We start from the raw sequence: 15998 nt of genomic DNA on the forward strand, positions 1-15998 counted from the left end.
TAAGAAATCGGTCAAGCCCCGGAAACAGGCATGGAGTACCAGACGTCCGGCCCCCAAGCCAGATGACAAGCCTGCGGCCTGACGGTCCGGGTCTCCCCTTGGGGGATCCCAGGGTGGGAGGCCGCCTGCTGCAGTTCTCCCGGTGTTGGTCGTTCACTACGACAGACACTTGGGTTCTGGAGGTGGTCTCTCACGGGTACGCCCTCTCCTTCCGGCACAGACCCCCGGCTCGATTCTTCACCACGGGTCTACCATCAGACCGGAACAAGGCTACGGAGCTGCGGAAGGTATTGCACACTATGCTCCAGGCTGGAGTTATAGTGCCTGTTCCATTCTCCCAGAGGGGCCAGGGTTTCTATTCAAATCTATTTTTGGTACAGAAACCCAATGGGTCATATCGTCCGATTCTCAACCTCAAAGCACTCAACAAGTCTTTGCGGGTCCCGAAGTTTCGGATGGAGACCCTACGGTCCATCATTCTGGCGCTGGAACCTGGGGACTACATGGTGTCATTGGACATACAGGACGCTATGGCGGTCATGGCGGCTTCTCTGCGGCTGCAAGGAGTCCGCATGTTGCCGTACTTGGACGACCTGTTATTGGTGGCAGGATCTCCAGAGCTCCTGTTACACCACTTGGACCTGACCATTGCACTGCTGCAACGGCACGGCTGGCTAATTAACTGGCAGAAGTCCACTCTAATCCCGTCTCGGAGGATTCTGCATCTTGGAGCCTTATTGGACTCGGGACAGCAAAGGATCTTCGTGACGGAGGACAAGATCTCTGCTTTACAGTCAAGGGTGCGCAGTTGCCTGCACAGCCGCCGGGTGTCCTTACACTCGGCGATGAGGTTACTGGGCTCCATGGTGTCGGTGTTCGACATGGTGGAATACGCCCAGTTTCACTCTAGACCTCTGCAGCACCTGATCCTGTCCAAGTGGAACGGGCTGCCTCAGTCTCTGAAGTTCCAGACGATTGTGCTCACCCCGGAGGTTCGCCTGTCCCTTGCGTGGTGGTTAAAGATGACCCACCTCAACAAGGGACGTCCGTTCTGGGTTCCAAATTGGGTCCTGTTGACAACGGACGCCAGTCTTCGGGGCTGGGGAGCAGTTTCGGGTCCACACTTGTTCCAGGGCAGGTGGACACCGACAGAAGCGGAGCTTCCAATAAATATCTTGGAACTCCGTGCGGTCTTCAATGCTCTCCTGCAGGCACAGCGGTTTCTCCAGGGTCACCCGGGGCAGGTCCAGTCGGACAATGCTACCACCGTGGCCTACATAAACAGGCAAGGAGGAACTCGCAGTCGGGTGGCTCTCGTAGAGGTCTCTCGGATCCTGGTTTGGGCGGAGCGCAATCTTCCGGCCATATCAGCGGTCTTCATCCCGGGAGTGCTAAATTGGGAGGCGGACTTTCTAAGTCGCCAGGACGTTCATCCAGGGGAATGGTCCCTGCACCCGGACGTTTTTCAACTACTGGTGGACAGGTGGGGTCTTCCAGAAATCGACCTCATGGCGTCCCAGCACAACAACAAGTTGCCGGTGTACGGGTCTCGCACAAGAGACGAAGGGGCGTCTCTGGTGGATGCTCTGTCCGTCCGGTGGACGTTCAGGTTCGCATACCTGTTCCCTCCGGTCTCCCTTCTTCCACGGGTAATCCGGAAATTCAAACAGGAAGGAGGGACGCTCCTGTTGATAGCTCCCGCGTGGCCCAGACGGCACTGGTTCTCAGACCTTCAGGGTCTGTCCGTGGACAGTCCTCTGCGGTTGCCGCTACGACCGGACCTTCTGTCTCAGGGTCCTTGTCTTCACCCGGACCTGACTCGGCTGTCTTTGGCGGCGTGGCTGTTGAGACGGCCATGCTGAGGTCCTGGGGGTTTGCCAGCTCTGTGGTGTGTACCATGTTACGAGCTCGGAAACCGTCTTCCGCGAGGATATACCATCGCGTGTGGCATACGTTCTTCCAGTGGTGTCGACCGAGAGGTTATGCACCGCGGGAGTTTCGTCTGTCTCGGATTCTCGCCTTCCTGCAAGCGGGACTAGATCATGGGCTTCGCCTGGCTTCTTTGAAGGTACAGGTTTCGGCCCTATCTGTCTGGTTTCACCGTAGGATTGCTACAATCCCGGATGTGCGCACCTTTATGCAAGGTGTTCTCCGTATTCAGCCGCCCTTTGTTCCACCTGTGGCGCCTTGGGATTTGGCTGTGGTCCTGAGGACTCTCCAAGGACCGCCGTTTGAACCACTGGGCTCAGTGGATATTAAATGGCTAACAGCTAAGACTGTTTTCCTTCTGGCCGTTGCTTCAGCCAGACGTGTTTCTGAGTTAGGGGCTCTTTCTTGTAGACCCCCTTTCTTGGTTTTTTCATGGGAACAGGGCAGTGCTCCGCACTCGGCCCGAGTTTCTCCCCAAAGTTGTTTCCCAGTTTCAGGTTAACGAGGAAATAGTTGTTCCGGCCTTTAACTCACCGGGTCTTTCCGTGGGTGAGGCCTCTTTGGATGTTGTGCGGGCCTTAAGGACTTATGTGGACCGCACTTCTTTGTTTAGGAAGTCGGACGCTTTGTTGTCCTCTATGGCTTCTGTAAAAAGGGTTGGCCTGCTTCAAAGCAAACTTTGGCAGCCTGGATCCGTATGGCTATTTCTGAAGCTTATCTTCATGAAGGCCTACCGGTCCCTCCTTCTCTGAAGGCTCATTCCACTAGGTCTGTGGGTCCTTCGTGGGCAGCTTGACGTGGTGCCTCGGCAGTTCAGATCTGCAAGGCTGCTACGTGGTCTTCTGTCCATACCTTCGTGAGGTATTACAGGTTTGACACCTTCGCCTCTCAGGATGCTTCCTTCGGGCGGCGGATTCTCCTTTCTGCACAGGAGCGTCCCCACCCTTAAAGGATACTGCTTTGGGACATCCCCAAGGTATCCTGTGGATACCCTATGGACCCTGAAGTAGAAAATATGAGATATGGTAAGAACTTACCCTTGTTATCTCTATTTCTACGAAGTCCATAGGGTTCCACAGGACTCCCGCCCTGTCGCACCTGTGCTGCAGATGGGCTTTGCTCTGGTCACCGGTTTTCCGTCTCCCTCTGGTGAGAATGTGATTCTTGTATGTGTCCAGATCTTTGTTCTCTCTCTTCCTTCTCCTCCTCCGGCCTATGGCTTGGTAACTAACTGAGGTGCCTTGGCCTGGGGGCGGGGTATAGGAGGGGGACCTAGTGCATCCTGGGAGGCTGAAAGCTTAACTCTTTGGTGCCCTGCGACTGACGTCACACCTATACCCCAAGGTATCCTGTGGAACCCTATGGACTTCGTAGAAATAGAGATAACAAGGGTAAGTTCTTACCATATCTCATATTTTTTCTGGTTCAGAAGCCGAATGGATCTCATCGGCCTGTCCTCAACCTCGAATCCTTGAACAAATTTCTCAGGGTACCTAGGTTCTGGATGGAAACCCTACACTCCATAATCCTAGCTATGGAGCCTCTGGACTTTATGGTATCTCTGGGTATTCAGGACGCTTACCTACATGTACCTATAGCGCCTTTTCATCAGCCGGTTTGCTATGCTACAAGAACAATTCCAATTTCAGGCTCTGCCCTTTGGACTATCCACAGCTCCACGGGTATTTACCAAAATTATGGCTATCATGGCGGCCCACCTGTGTGGTCAGGGTGTCCGACTGCTACCATATCTGGACGACCTCCTGCTCTTAGCAGGATCGCCAGAGGTGCTTCAACGCCATCTGCAGCTAACCATCGCTTTCCTTCAAAAGCACGGATTGTTAACTGGAAAAAAACCTCCCTGAATCCTTCACAAAGAATGGTTCATCTGGGAGCCCTGCTGGATTCTCAGGATCAGAGAATCTTTCTGACATCAGACAAGATCGCCACACTTCAACTACGAGTGCGCAGATTCCTCCACAGTCGCCCAGTGTCAGTCCACTCAGCAATGCAGGTTCTGGGATCCATGGTATCCACCTTCGACATGGTGTAGTATGCTCAGTTCCATTCCAGGCATCTGCAATGGCTAATCCTCTCCAGGTGGAACGGGTTGCCCCATCGGATCAGAGCTCAAACGATGGTGCTCTTTCCAGAGGTTTGTCTGTCGCTATCTTGGTGGCTGCAGACATCTCATCTAACCAAGGGTCGCCCCTTTTGGATCCCGGACTGGGTACTCCTAACAACGGACGCCAGTCTCCGGGGCTGGAGCGCAGTGACTGGTCAACACTCCTTCCAGGACAGTTGGACATTGGTCAAATCAACCCTGCCAATCAACTTATTGGAACTTCGAGCTGTGTACAGGGCCTTCATACTGGCCCAGGACATACTTCAAGGAAAACCTGTACAGGTACAGTCCGACAATGCCACAACAGTGGCTTACATCAACCATCAAGGAGACACACTAAATCGGGCACCAATGAAAGAAGTGTCACGCATTCTGACATGGGCCGTGGGCGACCTCCCGGCCATCTCTGCGGTGTTCAGTCCGGGAGTTCTCAATTGAGAAGCAGACTTCCTCAGCCATCACAACGTGCATACCGGGGAATGGTCTCTTCACCCAGAGGTTTTTCAACTCCTAGTGAACAGATGGGTCCTACCAGAGGTGGACCTCATGGCCTCCTGACACAATCACAAATTGCCAGAACAAGGGATGCCGAGGCAACATTCGTAGACACATTGTCAGTGAAGTGGACCGTCTAGTTAGCCTACCTATTCCCTCCAGTCTTTCTTCTTCCTCAAGTTCTTTGGAAGTTCAAACAAGATGGAGGCACTGTCCTGCTGGTGGCTCCAGCTTGGCCCAGACATCATTGGTACTCAGATCTTCAGAGTCTCTCCATCGACACTCCATGCCTGCTGCCTCAACGTCCGGACCTGTTGTCTCAGGGTCCTTGCCTTTACCCTGACCTGGGTCATCTGTCTTTGACGGAGTGGCTCTTGAGACATCCTTCTTGAGGTCCAAAGGATTCTCTAGCTCTGTAGTCCAGACTATGCTTAGAGCGCATAAGCCAGCCTCTGCTCGGATCTACCACAGAGTGTGCCATAAATATTTCCAATGGTGTCGTACCAGAAGCTATGACCCTCAAGTGTTTAGGATTTCCAGAATCCTGGCCTTCCTTCAAGCTGGATTGGACCTTAGACTCCGCCTTGCCTCGCTGAAAGTGCATGCCTCTGCTCTATCCATTTGGTTCCAGCGTAGACTTGCTCCACTATCGGATGTCCACACCTTCCTCCAGGGTGTCCTCCATATACAACTTCCCTTTGTCCCTCCAGTGGCTCCATGGGATTTGTCAGTAGTTCTCCATGCCCTCCAGGGTCCTTCGTTTGAACCCCTGGAATCTGTGAAACTCAAGTGGCTCACAGAGAAGACTCTTATTCTTCTGGCTATGTCATCCGCCAGAAGGGTGTCAGATTTAGGGGAGCTCTCCTGTCGCTCCCCATCAGGACAGGGCTGTACTTTGGACTCGCCCTGGTTTCCTTCCAAAAGTTGTTACCCGTTTCCACATTAATGAGGAAATTGTAGTCCCGGCCTTTTAATCACCAGACCTATCGCCAGGTGAGGCCTCCTTGGATGTGGTCCGCGCCCTCAGGCTCTTTGTGGACCGTACCAGTTCTCTTCGGTGATCAGACTCCTTATTTGTGCTCTATGGATTTCACAAGAAGGGATGGCCAGCCAACAAACATTGGCTTAGATAGCTTTGCATGACTATCTCACAGGCTTACCCGTAGGCAGGCTTTCCTGTATCGGCTACTGTTACTGCTCATTCTACTCGCTCTGTGGGTCCCTCGTGGGCAGCTCGCCGTGTTGCCTCAGCTGAACAGCTTTATAAGGCGGCCACATGGTTCTCTGTCCATACCTTTCTGTGGTTCTATGCCTTCGATACATTTGCCTCTCAGGATGCTTCATTTAGGCGCCGGATTCTCCTCTCAGCGCAGGAGCATCCCCACCCTTGAATAACTGCTTTGGGACATCCCCAAGGTCTCCCTGAGGAGCCTTATGGACCCTGAAGAAGAAAATGAGCGTTCTAGTAAAACTTACCTTTGTTAACTCTCTTTCTACGAAGTCCATAGGGTCCACAGGTCACCCGGCCTGACGCAACTGGCTTCACATGGGCTATTTTTCTGGTCACTGTTTCCCGTCTCCTTTTACGTGAGTGTGTGATTCTTGTGTGTACCAGTCTTCCTTCTCTCTTCTCCTCCTCCGGCATTTGGCTTGTCACGAACTGAGGTGCCTCGGGGGTAGGGTATAGGGCAGAGGTTCCCAAACTTTTTTGAATCAAGGCACCCTAGAGTATCAGCATTGTTTTCACGGCACCCATAAGCCAAAAGTTTGTTATTGAGAAGTTCAGGAAAAAATGTAGTGAAGTAAATTGTGCTTACCTGTCATCATTAGGCTCAGTTATGTGGTGGTGGACAGTTTTGCGCTTCTATTTGTCCACATATTTACATTAATCATTGACCATAAAGAATTTGATTTGGTGCGGGACCACCAACCTGAGACACCCCTGCAAATGTGCCAAGGCACCCCAGGGTGCCGCGGCACACAGTTTGGGAACCACTGGTATAGGGGGATGGACCGATCCTGGTGGCTGAAAACTTTAACTGCGTGGTGCCCGGTCCTCAACCACCACCTACACCCCAAGGTCTCCCTGTGGACCCTATAGACTTTGAAGAAAGAGAGTTAACAAAGGTAAGTTTTACCATAACTCTCATTATTTAACCCCTAGAAATTGGAGGAAAAAAAACATTCACTATTCATTTTAGAATAATTTCCAAGGAAGTTTTCCAAATGATTTATGATTTTTAAGGAGTCAGTTGTAGATCAGAAGACTCTGAAGACTTCATACGCAGATAATACTGGGATTAGAAACAAACTTTTTGTTTCTCAGTGTATTGACACTGTAATACATTCCTCACTTTTAACCTATAGGCAATGAATAGTGTTCATTTGAATGTAAGCATCATGCACTGATAGTCTAGTTGTAGATAAAGCTATGATACAGTATACAGTAAAGCTAAGGCAAGGCTGCCCAAATACCAACCACCGTAATGTATAATAAGCATGCACTAGAATGTTCTCTCCTATATTCTTCCTTTCTGCATTAGAGAAGGGGGGGGAGGGCTCTGTATGATGTCTGCTGGGAACCATTAGAATAAGTTCCCAGCATTTAGCTTTTGAAGGCTTGTAGTTCAATATTTCAGAATGCTGAGCTATTAAGGCAACTGGAGCAGCTTGAAATCCCGGTGACTACATAACTTGTATTATCTGTAACTGACTGCTGTGTTTAAAGAAAAAAAAAAAAAGCTAAATGACCGGAAGCAGTTGTAATGAGTTGTAATTTAAGATCTGTTGACATTCTTTGTGCGGCAAAGGCTGGTCAGTGCTTATATGATGGTCATTGTTACTATACATAAAGGTGTGTCCTCATACACTATTGCTACACAGCCCCTCTCCGTATGTCAGGTCGTGTGCTACTCTGGGTGCGCCGAGCGTCTTTTTTGCATTTCCCCTTCCCCCGGTAATACATCTTAGTCATGATGTGACTAGGATGCACCAGGGACTGCACTGATTCATTTGATATGTGACACTTGTATATCTGTGTGCGACTGAGTCTGTATCCGGAGTGCTACAATGCAGCGGCCGCTGATTTTGTCCACGCCAAGGTCTGATGTGCTTCGTTTACAGACTCAGTTGTACACAGATATACAAGTGCCGCATATCAAATTAATTAGTGCAGTCCCTGGTGCTTAGTCGCATCACATTGCGATTAAGACGCATTTGGTTCTTAGTTGCATCACATTGTGATTAAGATGCATTTTTCGGAAATAAAGGTGCTTGGGGCAAGCAGAGTTGCACGGGAGCTGGCTGTTCACTTCGGCCTGGCATCTCGCACCTCATGGCGGATTGAGGCTAGATGTATGAGTACACATCTGTAAGATGCTCTCTAAACTATGAATGTGAAAAGCCCACCCTTAAATCTACGTCTATCTCGGTTTTATAACTCAGTCTAATATAAAAACACAGGCTGCTGTCTTAAAGTACTGGGTAGAGTGATGTATCAGTTTAGTTGGCCTCATAAGCCGCTGACGTTTTTAGCTACTCTGAACTAGTAACTGATGTGGGCAGACACTTACAGGTTTAGGGGGGAATTACATTTAGCATGAAGGAAGTAATGAGCTATTCCAGAACAGTACATTGTGCCTGCGGGCATCGCAAGTTTTTCCCTTTCACACTATAAAGGTGCGAGGGAAAACGTGTGATGTCTGCCCTACCATTTATGGCTGATATGTGCGTAGCTAGACTTCTAGATGGCATATTGCTTTCAATAAATTGCCCCCTCTTTAGTGTAAACGGGCGTAGAATTTAATTTTTAATTGATTAGTCTTTCAAATAAAGGGAAAATGCAAATAGCAAAAATAGTTTCCTCAGTAAGAACCTCTTTTATTGCAGCCCTTTCCCATATTGTGCAGCTTTCTTTTCCTTGGGTAGCAGAGTATGATAAGTACTTAGGGGTCTATTTACTAAGCAGTGTTAGGAGACAGAGTGAAAAGTGATAAGAAAATGATAAGGTACCAGCCAATCAGCTCCCAACTGTCATCTCACAGGCTGTGTTTGAAAACTGACAGTTGGGAGCTGATTGGCTGGCACCTTATCACTTTTCACTCTGTCTCCTAACACTGCTTGGTAAATAGAACCCATGGTGTCTCTGTGGTATGACAGGTCACCTTCTTTCTTCCAGATGTTACAGCGAGTGCAGGGTGCAGGACGGCCCAGCAAACTCCAGAAAGCAGTTTCCCAAGGAGAGATGTCCCAAATGTTCACTGCGCACAGGGTTCCGGAGTCAGACTCTAGGTGAGCCATGTCTTCAGCACTACCCCAAATCACAGAGTCTATGTAGCATTGTGAAAACTTGCCCTGTTTCTGGAACATACAACTAATGTATTCTCTCTCTCGTGAGTCTAATTGCAGACTAATCTGTTTTTGTTTTCAACACAAAATCAATAGGCAAATTGTAATATAATGGTCTTAAAGTTGATGCTGATTATTTTTGTCCAGATGACATGTATACACTTTCATTTGGGGTGGTAACATTGATTCCTTTATTTGCCATATCAGACCCCAGAGGGGAAAGATACGCTTCTGGGGGAAAATGAAAGCAGCAGAGAAGCTGACTCCGCAGACAGAAGTTCTAGAGATGGACACTGAGCCTTCAGGGAAAGAAGGAACTCATTTCACTGATGGTAAGACTGTGCAACACACCTTCCTATGCACAAGAAAAAATGTGTGTGTCATGTAGCGAATCATAGGTCACTATGATCATTTAAAGAAGAATACTGCGCCCAGTGTGCTTACTCTGCTCTCTGCTTGAAGGGTTTATGCAGTTTCGCTTAAGTCAGTAACTCGACCTCACTAACTATTTCAACTGTACTTTCATGGCCAGGAATAGCTACCACCTGGTACCACCACACTTCAGTTCCCATAAATGGAAAACTGAAGGTGCCGTGCCATGTCTTCTCCATCTTCCACCACCCCGCTTGGCCACCATGTTAAGTGCTTTTACTTTTTAAAAATATTTTTAATCATTACATTTTTAAATGTGATAAAAAGATGTAGGCACCAATAAAACAGTATAGTGGCCACGGGACATAAACTCCCCATATACGACTTTATCGTCAATGCAGCAGTACCCTTTTTTCATGGGTCTCCCTGAAAGCTCCTCTTTCTAAACACTTGCCTGAACCTCACATTCATGTTAAGGGATGGGCACCAACAGGTTATTTAGAAAAAGCCTGGATCACAGTGTAGACCATTGAAGCCCATCAGACGAGGGCTATACCACAATGACGGTGAGTAAAACTAGGTGTGTTTTTTTAAGTATCCATCTAGAACCTTTTTGAATGGGGTTATGTTTAAATTTGCTGCTGTTTTCTTCAAGTTTTCTTTTGAATACTTGTGGTTACTCTACGTCCCTGCTTCTCCAATAAATACTAGAGATTTTTTTGTTATATGATATGTATATTATTCTCTTTATCCTTAGTGGACTCAGGACTTTGGCTTGTACCGCACAGTCCTGATCTCAGTCGAGGACGCGAGAAGGAGAACAAGGACCCATCCCCCAAGGTGCAGCGCAGGAGAAGTGTGAAGATCAGCAGTGCAGCTTTGGAACCTACACAGTGGAAGAATGAGCGAGTTCAAATCATTTGTAGTGCCAGCGACCTGAAATGTATGGATGAATTCTTGCTGAAAAAGGTAAACCTGTACAATCCACAGCCCTGGTTGTCCGTCTTATTGGTCTTTATGCTGTGCAAACTACTTTGGTAGAAATACCTTTCTGCAGCTTTGAGTAAAACAATCAGGAAATTTTATACTTGGCTTCTGTTTCTGTTCATCAAATTCCATGTGTTGGTGTTTTTTTATGCCTTGGCAATGTGTCAGCCATATTTAGCTATAAGCAGCCTATAATTCATCTTGCAGAACCTGGTGTTATAGTCATGCGTAAGATCTCTGGGAACATTGGGCCAATGCCAACATACCTGGGAGTGAAGGGGAGAGGAATGCTCCTTCACACTGTAAAAATTGTTTCCAGTCCTGCATAGCTCTAGTACAAATTTACAACCATCTGCAATGGAACTCATCTTCATGGGTATTGCTTTATTTGGAATTACCAATCTGTTCTTTCTAAAATGAACTACTTAGACTGCTATACTTGAAGATAAAACCTACCTAAATGTGTGCTTTATTCCAAACAAGCAACTTTATCTTCTCTCTCATTGCATGGGGACACTGGAGACACTGGGGAATAGTAGGTGTCACAAGGAGCCTGGACATAGTAATAATAACTGACACCCCCCCCCCCTTCCTATCTTCACCAATAAACTGCACCAACCTGAACAATTTTTAAGTGAACTTCAGAGCTGAGCTATTATTGTCAGGCTGCACTGGCAGCATTTATTTTCTTATTATTTATTTCAGTCCCCTTAAGGGTTTCTAGGAGGTGGTTGGTTAGTGGCCGCCCCAGCCTGTACCTCTGGAGGGATCAGTAGCAGATAGCTGCCTGGTTCCCAGAGCGGTACTGGCACATGGCTGGTACTGTGCACCAGAGGAAGTTTATTCTTTGTATATATGTGATAAGCCGCGGTCAGTCCCTGACATCACATGACAGAGACACGGCATATCCCAGGTGTCAGGGGACACAAAGTCTATGATGCTACCACTCGGATAAGCCTCATTTGGCCAAGAACAACTTTGGAAGCCATTTTGTTTTGGCAGCTACCCTCTGTTTGTTTTGGTGTAGACTTAGATGTAGCATCTCCCTCCCCCTTGTTTTGGTGTACATCTTATGTGACGCTCGCTAGGAATCTCCTCAGACACTGCCAGCTGTTGAGAGACGACAGCAGCAGCAGCAACATGGCTCTAAGTAACTAAGTTTCCTTTTCTGACCAGTATGCCCCTCCCTTTCTATGTTCAAATGATCTTATTTTATATTACTGTATTATTATCTATGGGGATGTGTGTGTATGTATGTATTTGTGTGCACACACACACACACACACACACAGACACACACACACACACACAGACAGACATATTTACATTTGTATGTACAGAGAAGTTAAGGTATATTTGCAGATGTGTGCTTGTGTGCTGCTTTTTCAATTGTTAAACTTTCACCTATTTTGCTTAGCAATTTACTTAGTCCTCCTGATTGTGTGACTCTTTAGCCTCATGTCGGGTAAGGGTAAAGCTCCTATAAATCTACCTCTATGGAAAATTGTCCCCAGCGCCAGTTGTCAGATGGTTTCCCACAGTTAGGCTGGACCAGGGGCCTTTTGTGAAGTGGGATCTCAGATTGTAGTGCTGCCTTATCAAATTTTTGTCAGCCATTGTGGTTTTTTTCCATTACTCAGGCCATGTTACAATTGTCTAACTATTTGCTGCTAATACAGAATCATAGAGCTTTGCCACCTATACAGCTACCAGGTCCTTCTGTGGACTCTGTCATAACTTTACCATTGGAAAGTAATTTACCTTCACCTAGGAATTCTGATGAACCGCCTGGGTACAAGGATTATCTTGGTCATTTGGTTCCCTAGATAGAATGTTAGATCCTGCTTCAGCTTCTCAGACTCACAACCAACATCTTCCAGGAACTTTTCAGTCTGTGAATTATTCAGCATCTGATATGTCCTCTCAATGACAGAGGACTGTAACTCTGATTCTGATCAAGATATATCTTCACTAGCTGAGGAGGACACAATCTGTTCTATTAGGGTGGAAAACCTATATTCACGCAGTCAAAGAAGTGTTAAATATAGTGAGATAGCAGACAACAACTCAATTAGATGATCGCTTATGGGAAAATCCGAATAAGAAGTTTCAGGTTTCCACAAAACTTTATTTGAATACTATACCCTCCAATGCTAGGCGAAAATGGGAGATAACACTAAAGGTTGACTCTCCAGTTGCCCGGCTTTCTAAGACAACCACTATCCCTCCTTTTCATAACAGCTGGAGCTTCTCATCAACATGTACTAGCTCCTGCATGCGTCAATAACGCTATGGAAAGATGGGTGGATTGTTTAGAGAATCGACTGACGTTCGGGAAACTAGATCCAAATTTCTCACCCGTGAAGAACACATTAGAAAATCAGCTATTTACCTTTAGGGAAGCAGCTGTTGATAGTGGCTTGATTTCGGCCAGAGTGTTGTCGTCGTTTATTGCAGCTCGTCATGCCCTTTGGCTATGATACTGGCAGGCGGACATGGAATTATAGAAGATTTTCTGGTGAAGTACTATTGGATCAGGAATTAGAAAAATATGGCTGCATTTGCAGTTACAAGGGGAGCATTTTTACCTGCTTCAGCTGCAAGCATGGACTAATTACGGTACGGCACCCAAACCACTGCACAAACCTGCAGCATGACGGGGTTTCCTGACCACAGTGGATACCATGGTGGGAGAGTCTATTAGCTTACAGGGACAGGTGGTTGGTGATAACATCAGACATCTGGGAGGCATAGTCACCAGGGTTTATTTTTTGGACCTAAAAATCCTCCACCCAAAAGGTTTTTACAGTCTGTCTTGTTAAAAAACTACATACATAGCCACCATCGCAGATCATTGGAAATTGCCCTATGGTCATGCGGAAAAAACTATAAATCTAACAAAAACAATTAATTTTTTTTTTTTTTTTTTTTTAATATCAGGAGTCATCACTCCTGTTCCAGTCGATCAGTGAAAGTTAGGATTTTACTCATACATCTTTGTGATCAAATAAACAACAGACTGGTCTTTCCGACTTATACTACATGAGACAGAGTGAAAAGTGATGTCTGTGATAAGGTGCCAGCCAATCAGTTCCCAACTGTCATCTCACAGGCTGTGTTTGAAAAATGACAGTTGGGAGCGGATTGGCTGGCACCTTATCACTTTTCACTCAGTCTCCTAACACTGCTTAGTAAATAGACCCCTAAATCTCAATCTACAGAGGCAGAGATTTAAAATGGAGTTTCTAAGATCTGTTATAAACAATATGGGAGAACTAGGACAACAAAGATGCTCTAGTACCCATTTGGGAGGGACATCAAGAATTCCTCAGATTCATAGTAGGATCTCATCATATTGAATTTTAGGATTTTACAAAACTGATGGTGGTTATGGTCGCTCTTCTCTGATCAAAGGGAGTAAAAGGAATTCCATATTTAGACTATTTTATGTTAAAGGGAGAATCCTCACAGACTCTTTGATCCCATGTACAGTTGACAATAGATCTATAAGAACACTATAATTGAAAAGTCAGTTACTCAAAATCTAATCTTAATCTGTCTCAAATAATGTTGTTCCTGCAAATGGGAGCAGGAGTGGCAGCTTTGCTCCTCCAGACTCTCCCTGATTCCCACTGAACCACCATAGTACATGATTCATTTATATAAAAGGCGTGCTGCTGCATCTGTATTTACACTGCAATGGGCGCACTAAATGTAATCTGTCCTGCAGCACGAGCAGGGTGTGGGGGAGGGAGAACCTGGCCACGCCCTCTCTTTACCACAGCCAGTGTGATGGTTGGCACTGTTGATAATTATAGATTGATATCTGGAAGTGGCATTCCTCACTAGCCCAAGGTATTATGCAGAAATTGCCAGTGTAGCCTTGGCTTCTTTTATTCTAGACTAAGGAGGACACAAGTGAGAGTTTATTTATATTTATATATGTAATATATATATATTTTTCCACATTTTTTCTTAATGTTTTGAGGAATGGTTTGCTAGGGGTCACTTCATGCCAAGTATGTGTTAGTGTTTTGTTTTTTATTTTTTGGGGCGTTTATTTAGCACTTCTGATGTCTCTCCTTGTACAGATCAATGATCTGGATTCAGAGGATGGAAAGAAGGATTCGATGGTGGATGTTCTCTTTAAACGAGCGCTAAAAGAATTTCGACAGAATATTTTCAGTCTTTATTCAACGTCACTCATGGTAACTAACTCCTAACTTGTTGATGTTGGAACAGTTTAGAGCTCATTATGATATTCTGAGGTTATCACACCCCTGATAGTTATAATAATAATATGTTCTCACACCCTGGTCATTCACACATTCATGTCTTCTAATTTTTGAATGTTGCATTGCCTCCTGCACAGATATCTGTGAGTTGTTTTTTATAGTTTATAAACATTTAATCCCATCACTTGCTACAGGGGGAAGATGGGAAAAGCATCCGTTACAGGGACCTTGGGGCACTCTTTGAGCAGATCCTGGACAAGACCATGAAACAGCATCAACCACGAGCATGGAGCGAATCTCCTGTTAGAGTTTGGATCAATACATTCAAGGTTTTCTTAGATGAATTTGTTCACGATTATAAACCTCTGAATTACACCCCAGGAAAGGTAATTATAGCCAAATGAATGAAAGGCATTAGTGTGTGACTCAAGTAATAAAAAATATAAATATAATATTTCTTTCTTGCAAGGCACAAAAGACAGAAAGAAAGAAAAGAAGGAAAAAAGAGTCAGATATTGTAAGTTATTGTGATTATATTTCATATGGTTTTCCTACTTTTTTCCCGTCATCGTGTTACTTTTATTTATCTTGCTACTTCTTTATAATTTTTTTGATTCAGTATTTGTACTGATCACTAGCGCTCTACCAGCCTGTAAACAGTCATACTTGGCGCTCTGTCTTCCATTTTCTTCCTTCACAGTTTTCTTACCCATTTATTTCAGGTTGAGGAACACAATGGTCATATATTTAAAGCCACTCAGTACAACATTCCCACATACTGCGAGTTCTGCTCTTCACTTATCTGGATCATGGACCGAGCTGCCGTTTGTAAACGTAAGATTGCAACATATACATATTTGCTATAGGCAGCAAACTGCATTGTTACAGCTTTGTATCTTTAGGTAGTCATTTGTGTATTAGCCATTCTTACTATGCACAGAATTGATGGCATATATTTCTATCATGCATAAGCAGAGCAAGAGTAGGTCATTTATAAAATGTGCTTGATATCATATAAACCTGACCCGTCTGTAAATATTTTGTAAGTACTTTTGTTATATTAATCGTAACATTTTAACTGTATTCTGAAAATGTAATGCAAACGTGTTGTTTTTTTTAAAAAAGTGTAAATAAAATTTAAGTAGAAAATGTGCGAGATCTATTTAAAATGCATTTATTCCCCTTCATACAGTATGTGTAGTAGCATTTCTGATGTATACTTTATATTTTTTTTATGCAATATTTTTTTTAATTGATTTGTCATATTTTGAAAACCATACCCACTTTTTCAAATTATAATATGTCCTAGCTGGAAAAATATTAATTACTAAAAGAAAATGTTTATTAAACAAAATTTAATATATTTTAAAGGCACTTTCAACATAAATATAATTATATAGTTTAGGATTATCCAGAGTGAGTACTACAGCAGGTTGTAGTGTAAATTGGGGGGCCTGATTCAGAGATATACGCTAATGCAGCTGCGATCTCGTAAGCAGTGGATGTGC

The 15998-nt window shown here is 45.4% G+C and overlaps 1 protein-coding gene across 1 annotated transcript in view; it reads left to right on the forward strand.

Moving 5' to 3' along the window:
* Window positions 1-15998, forward strand: part of MYO9A (myosin IXA) — a 129797-nt gene that overhangs the window by 98501 nt on the left and 15298 nt on the right. Inside the window, exons 28-34 of the mRNA XM_088446395.1 lie at window positions 8727-8839; window positions 9104-9228; window positions 10026-10237; window positions 14347-14463; window positions 14685-14876; window positions 14960-15007; window positions 15213-15324. Coding sequence (XP_088302521.1) covers window positions 8727-8839; window positions 9104-9228; window positions 10026-10237; window positions 14347-14463; window positions 14685-14876; window positions 14960-15007; window positions 15213-15324 — 919 coding nt within the window. The remainder of the gene's footprint in view (window positions 1-8726; window positions 8840-9103; window positions 9229-10025; window positions 10238-14346; window positions 14464-14684; window positions 14877-14959; window positions 15008-15212; window positions 15325-15998) is intronic.

Source organism: Taudactylus pleione, unplaced genomic scaffold, assembly GCF_031769625.1.
Source record: "Taudactylus pleione unplaced genomic scaffold, aTauple2 ptg000019l, whole genome shotgun sequence".
Taxonomy (NCBI): Eukaryota; Metazoa; Chordata; class Amphibia; order Anura; family Myobatrachidae; genus Taudactylus; species Taudactylus pleione.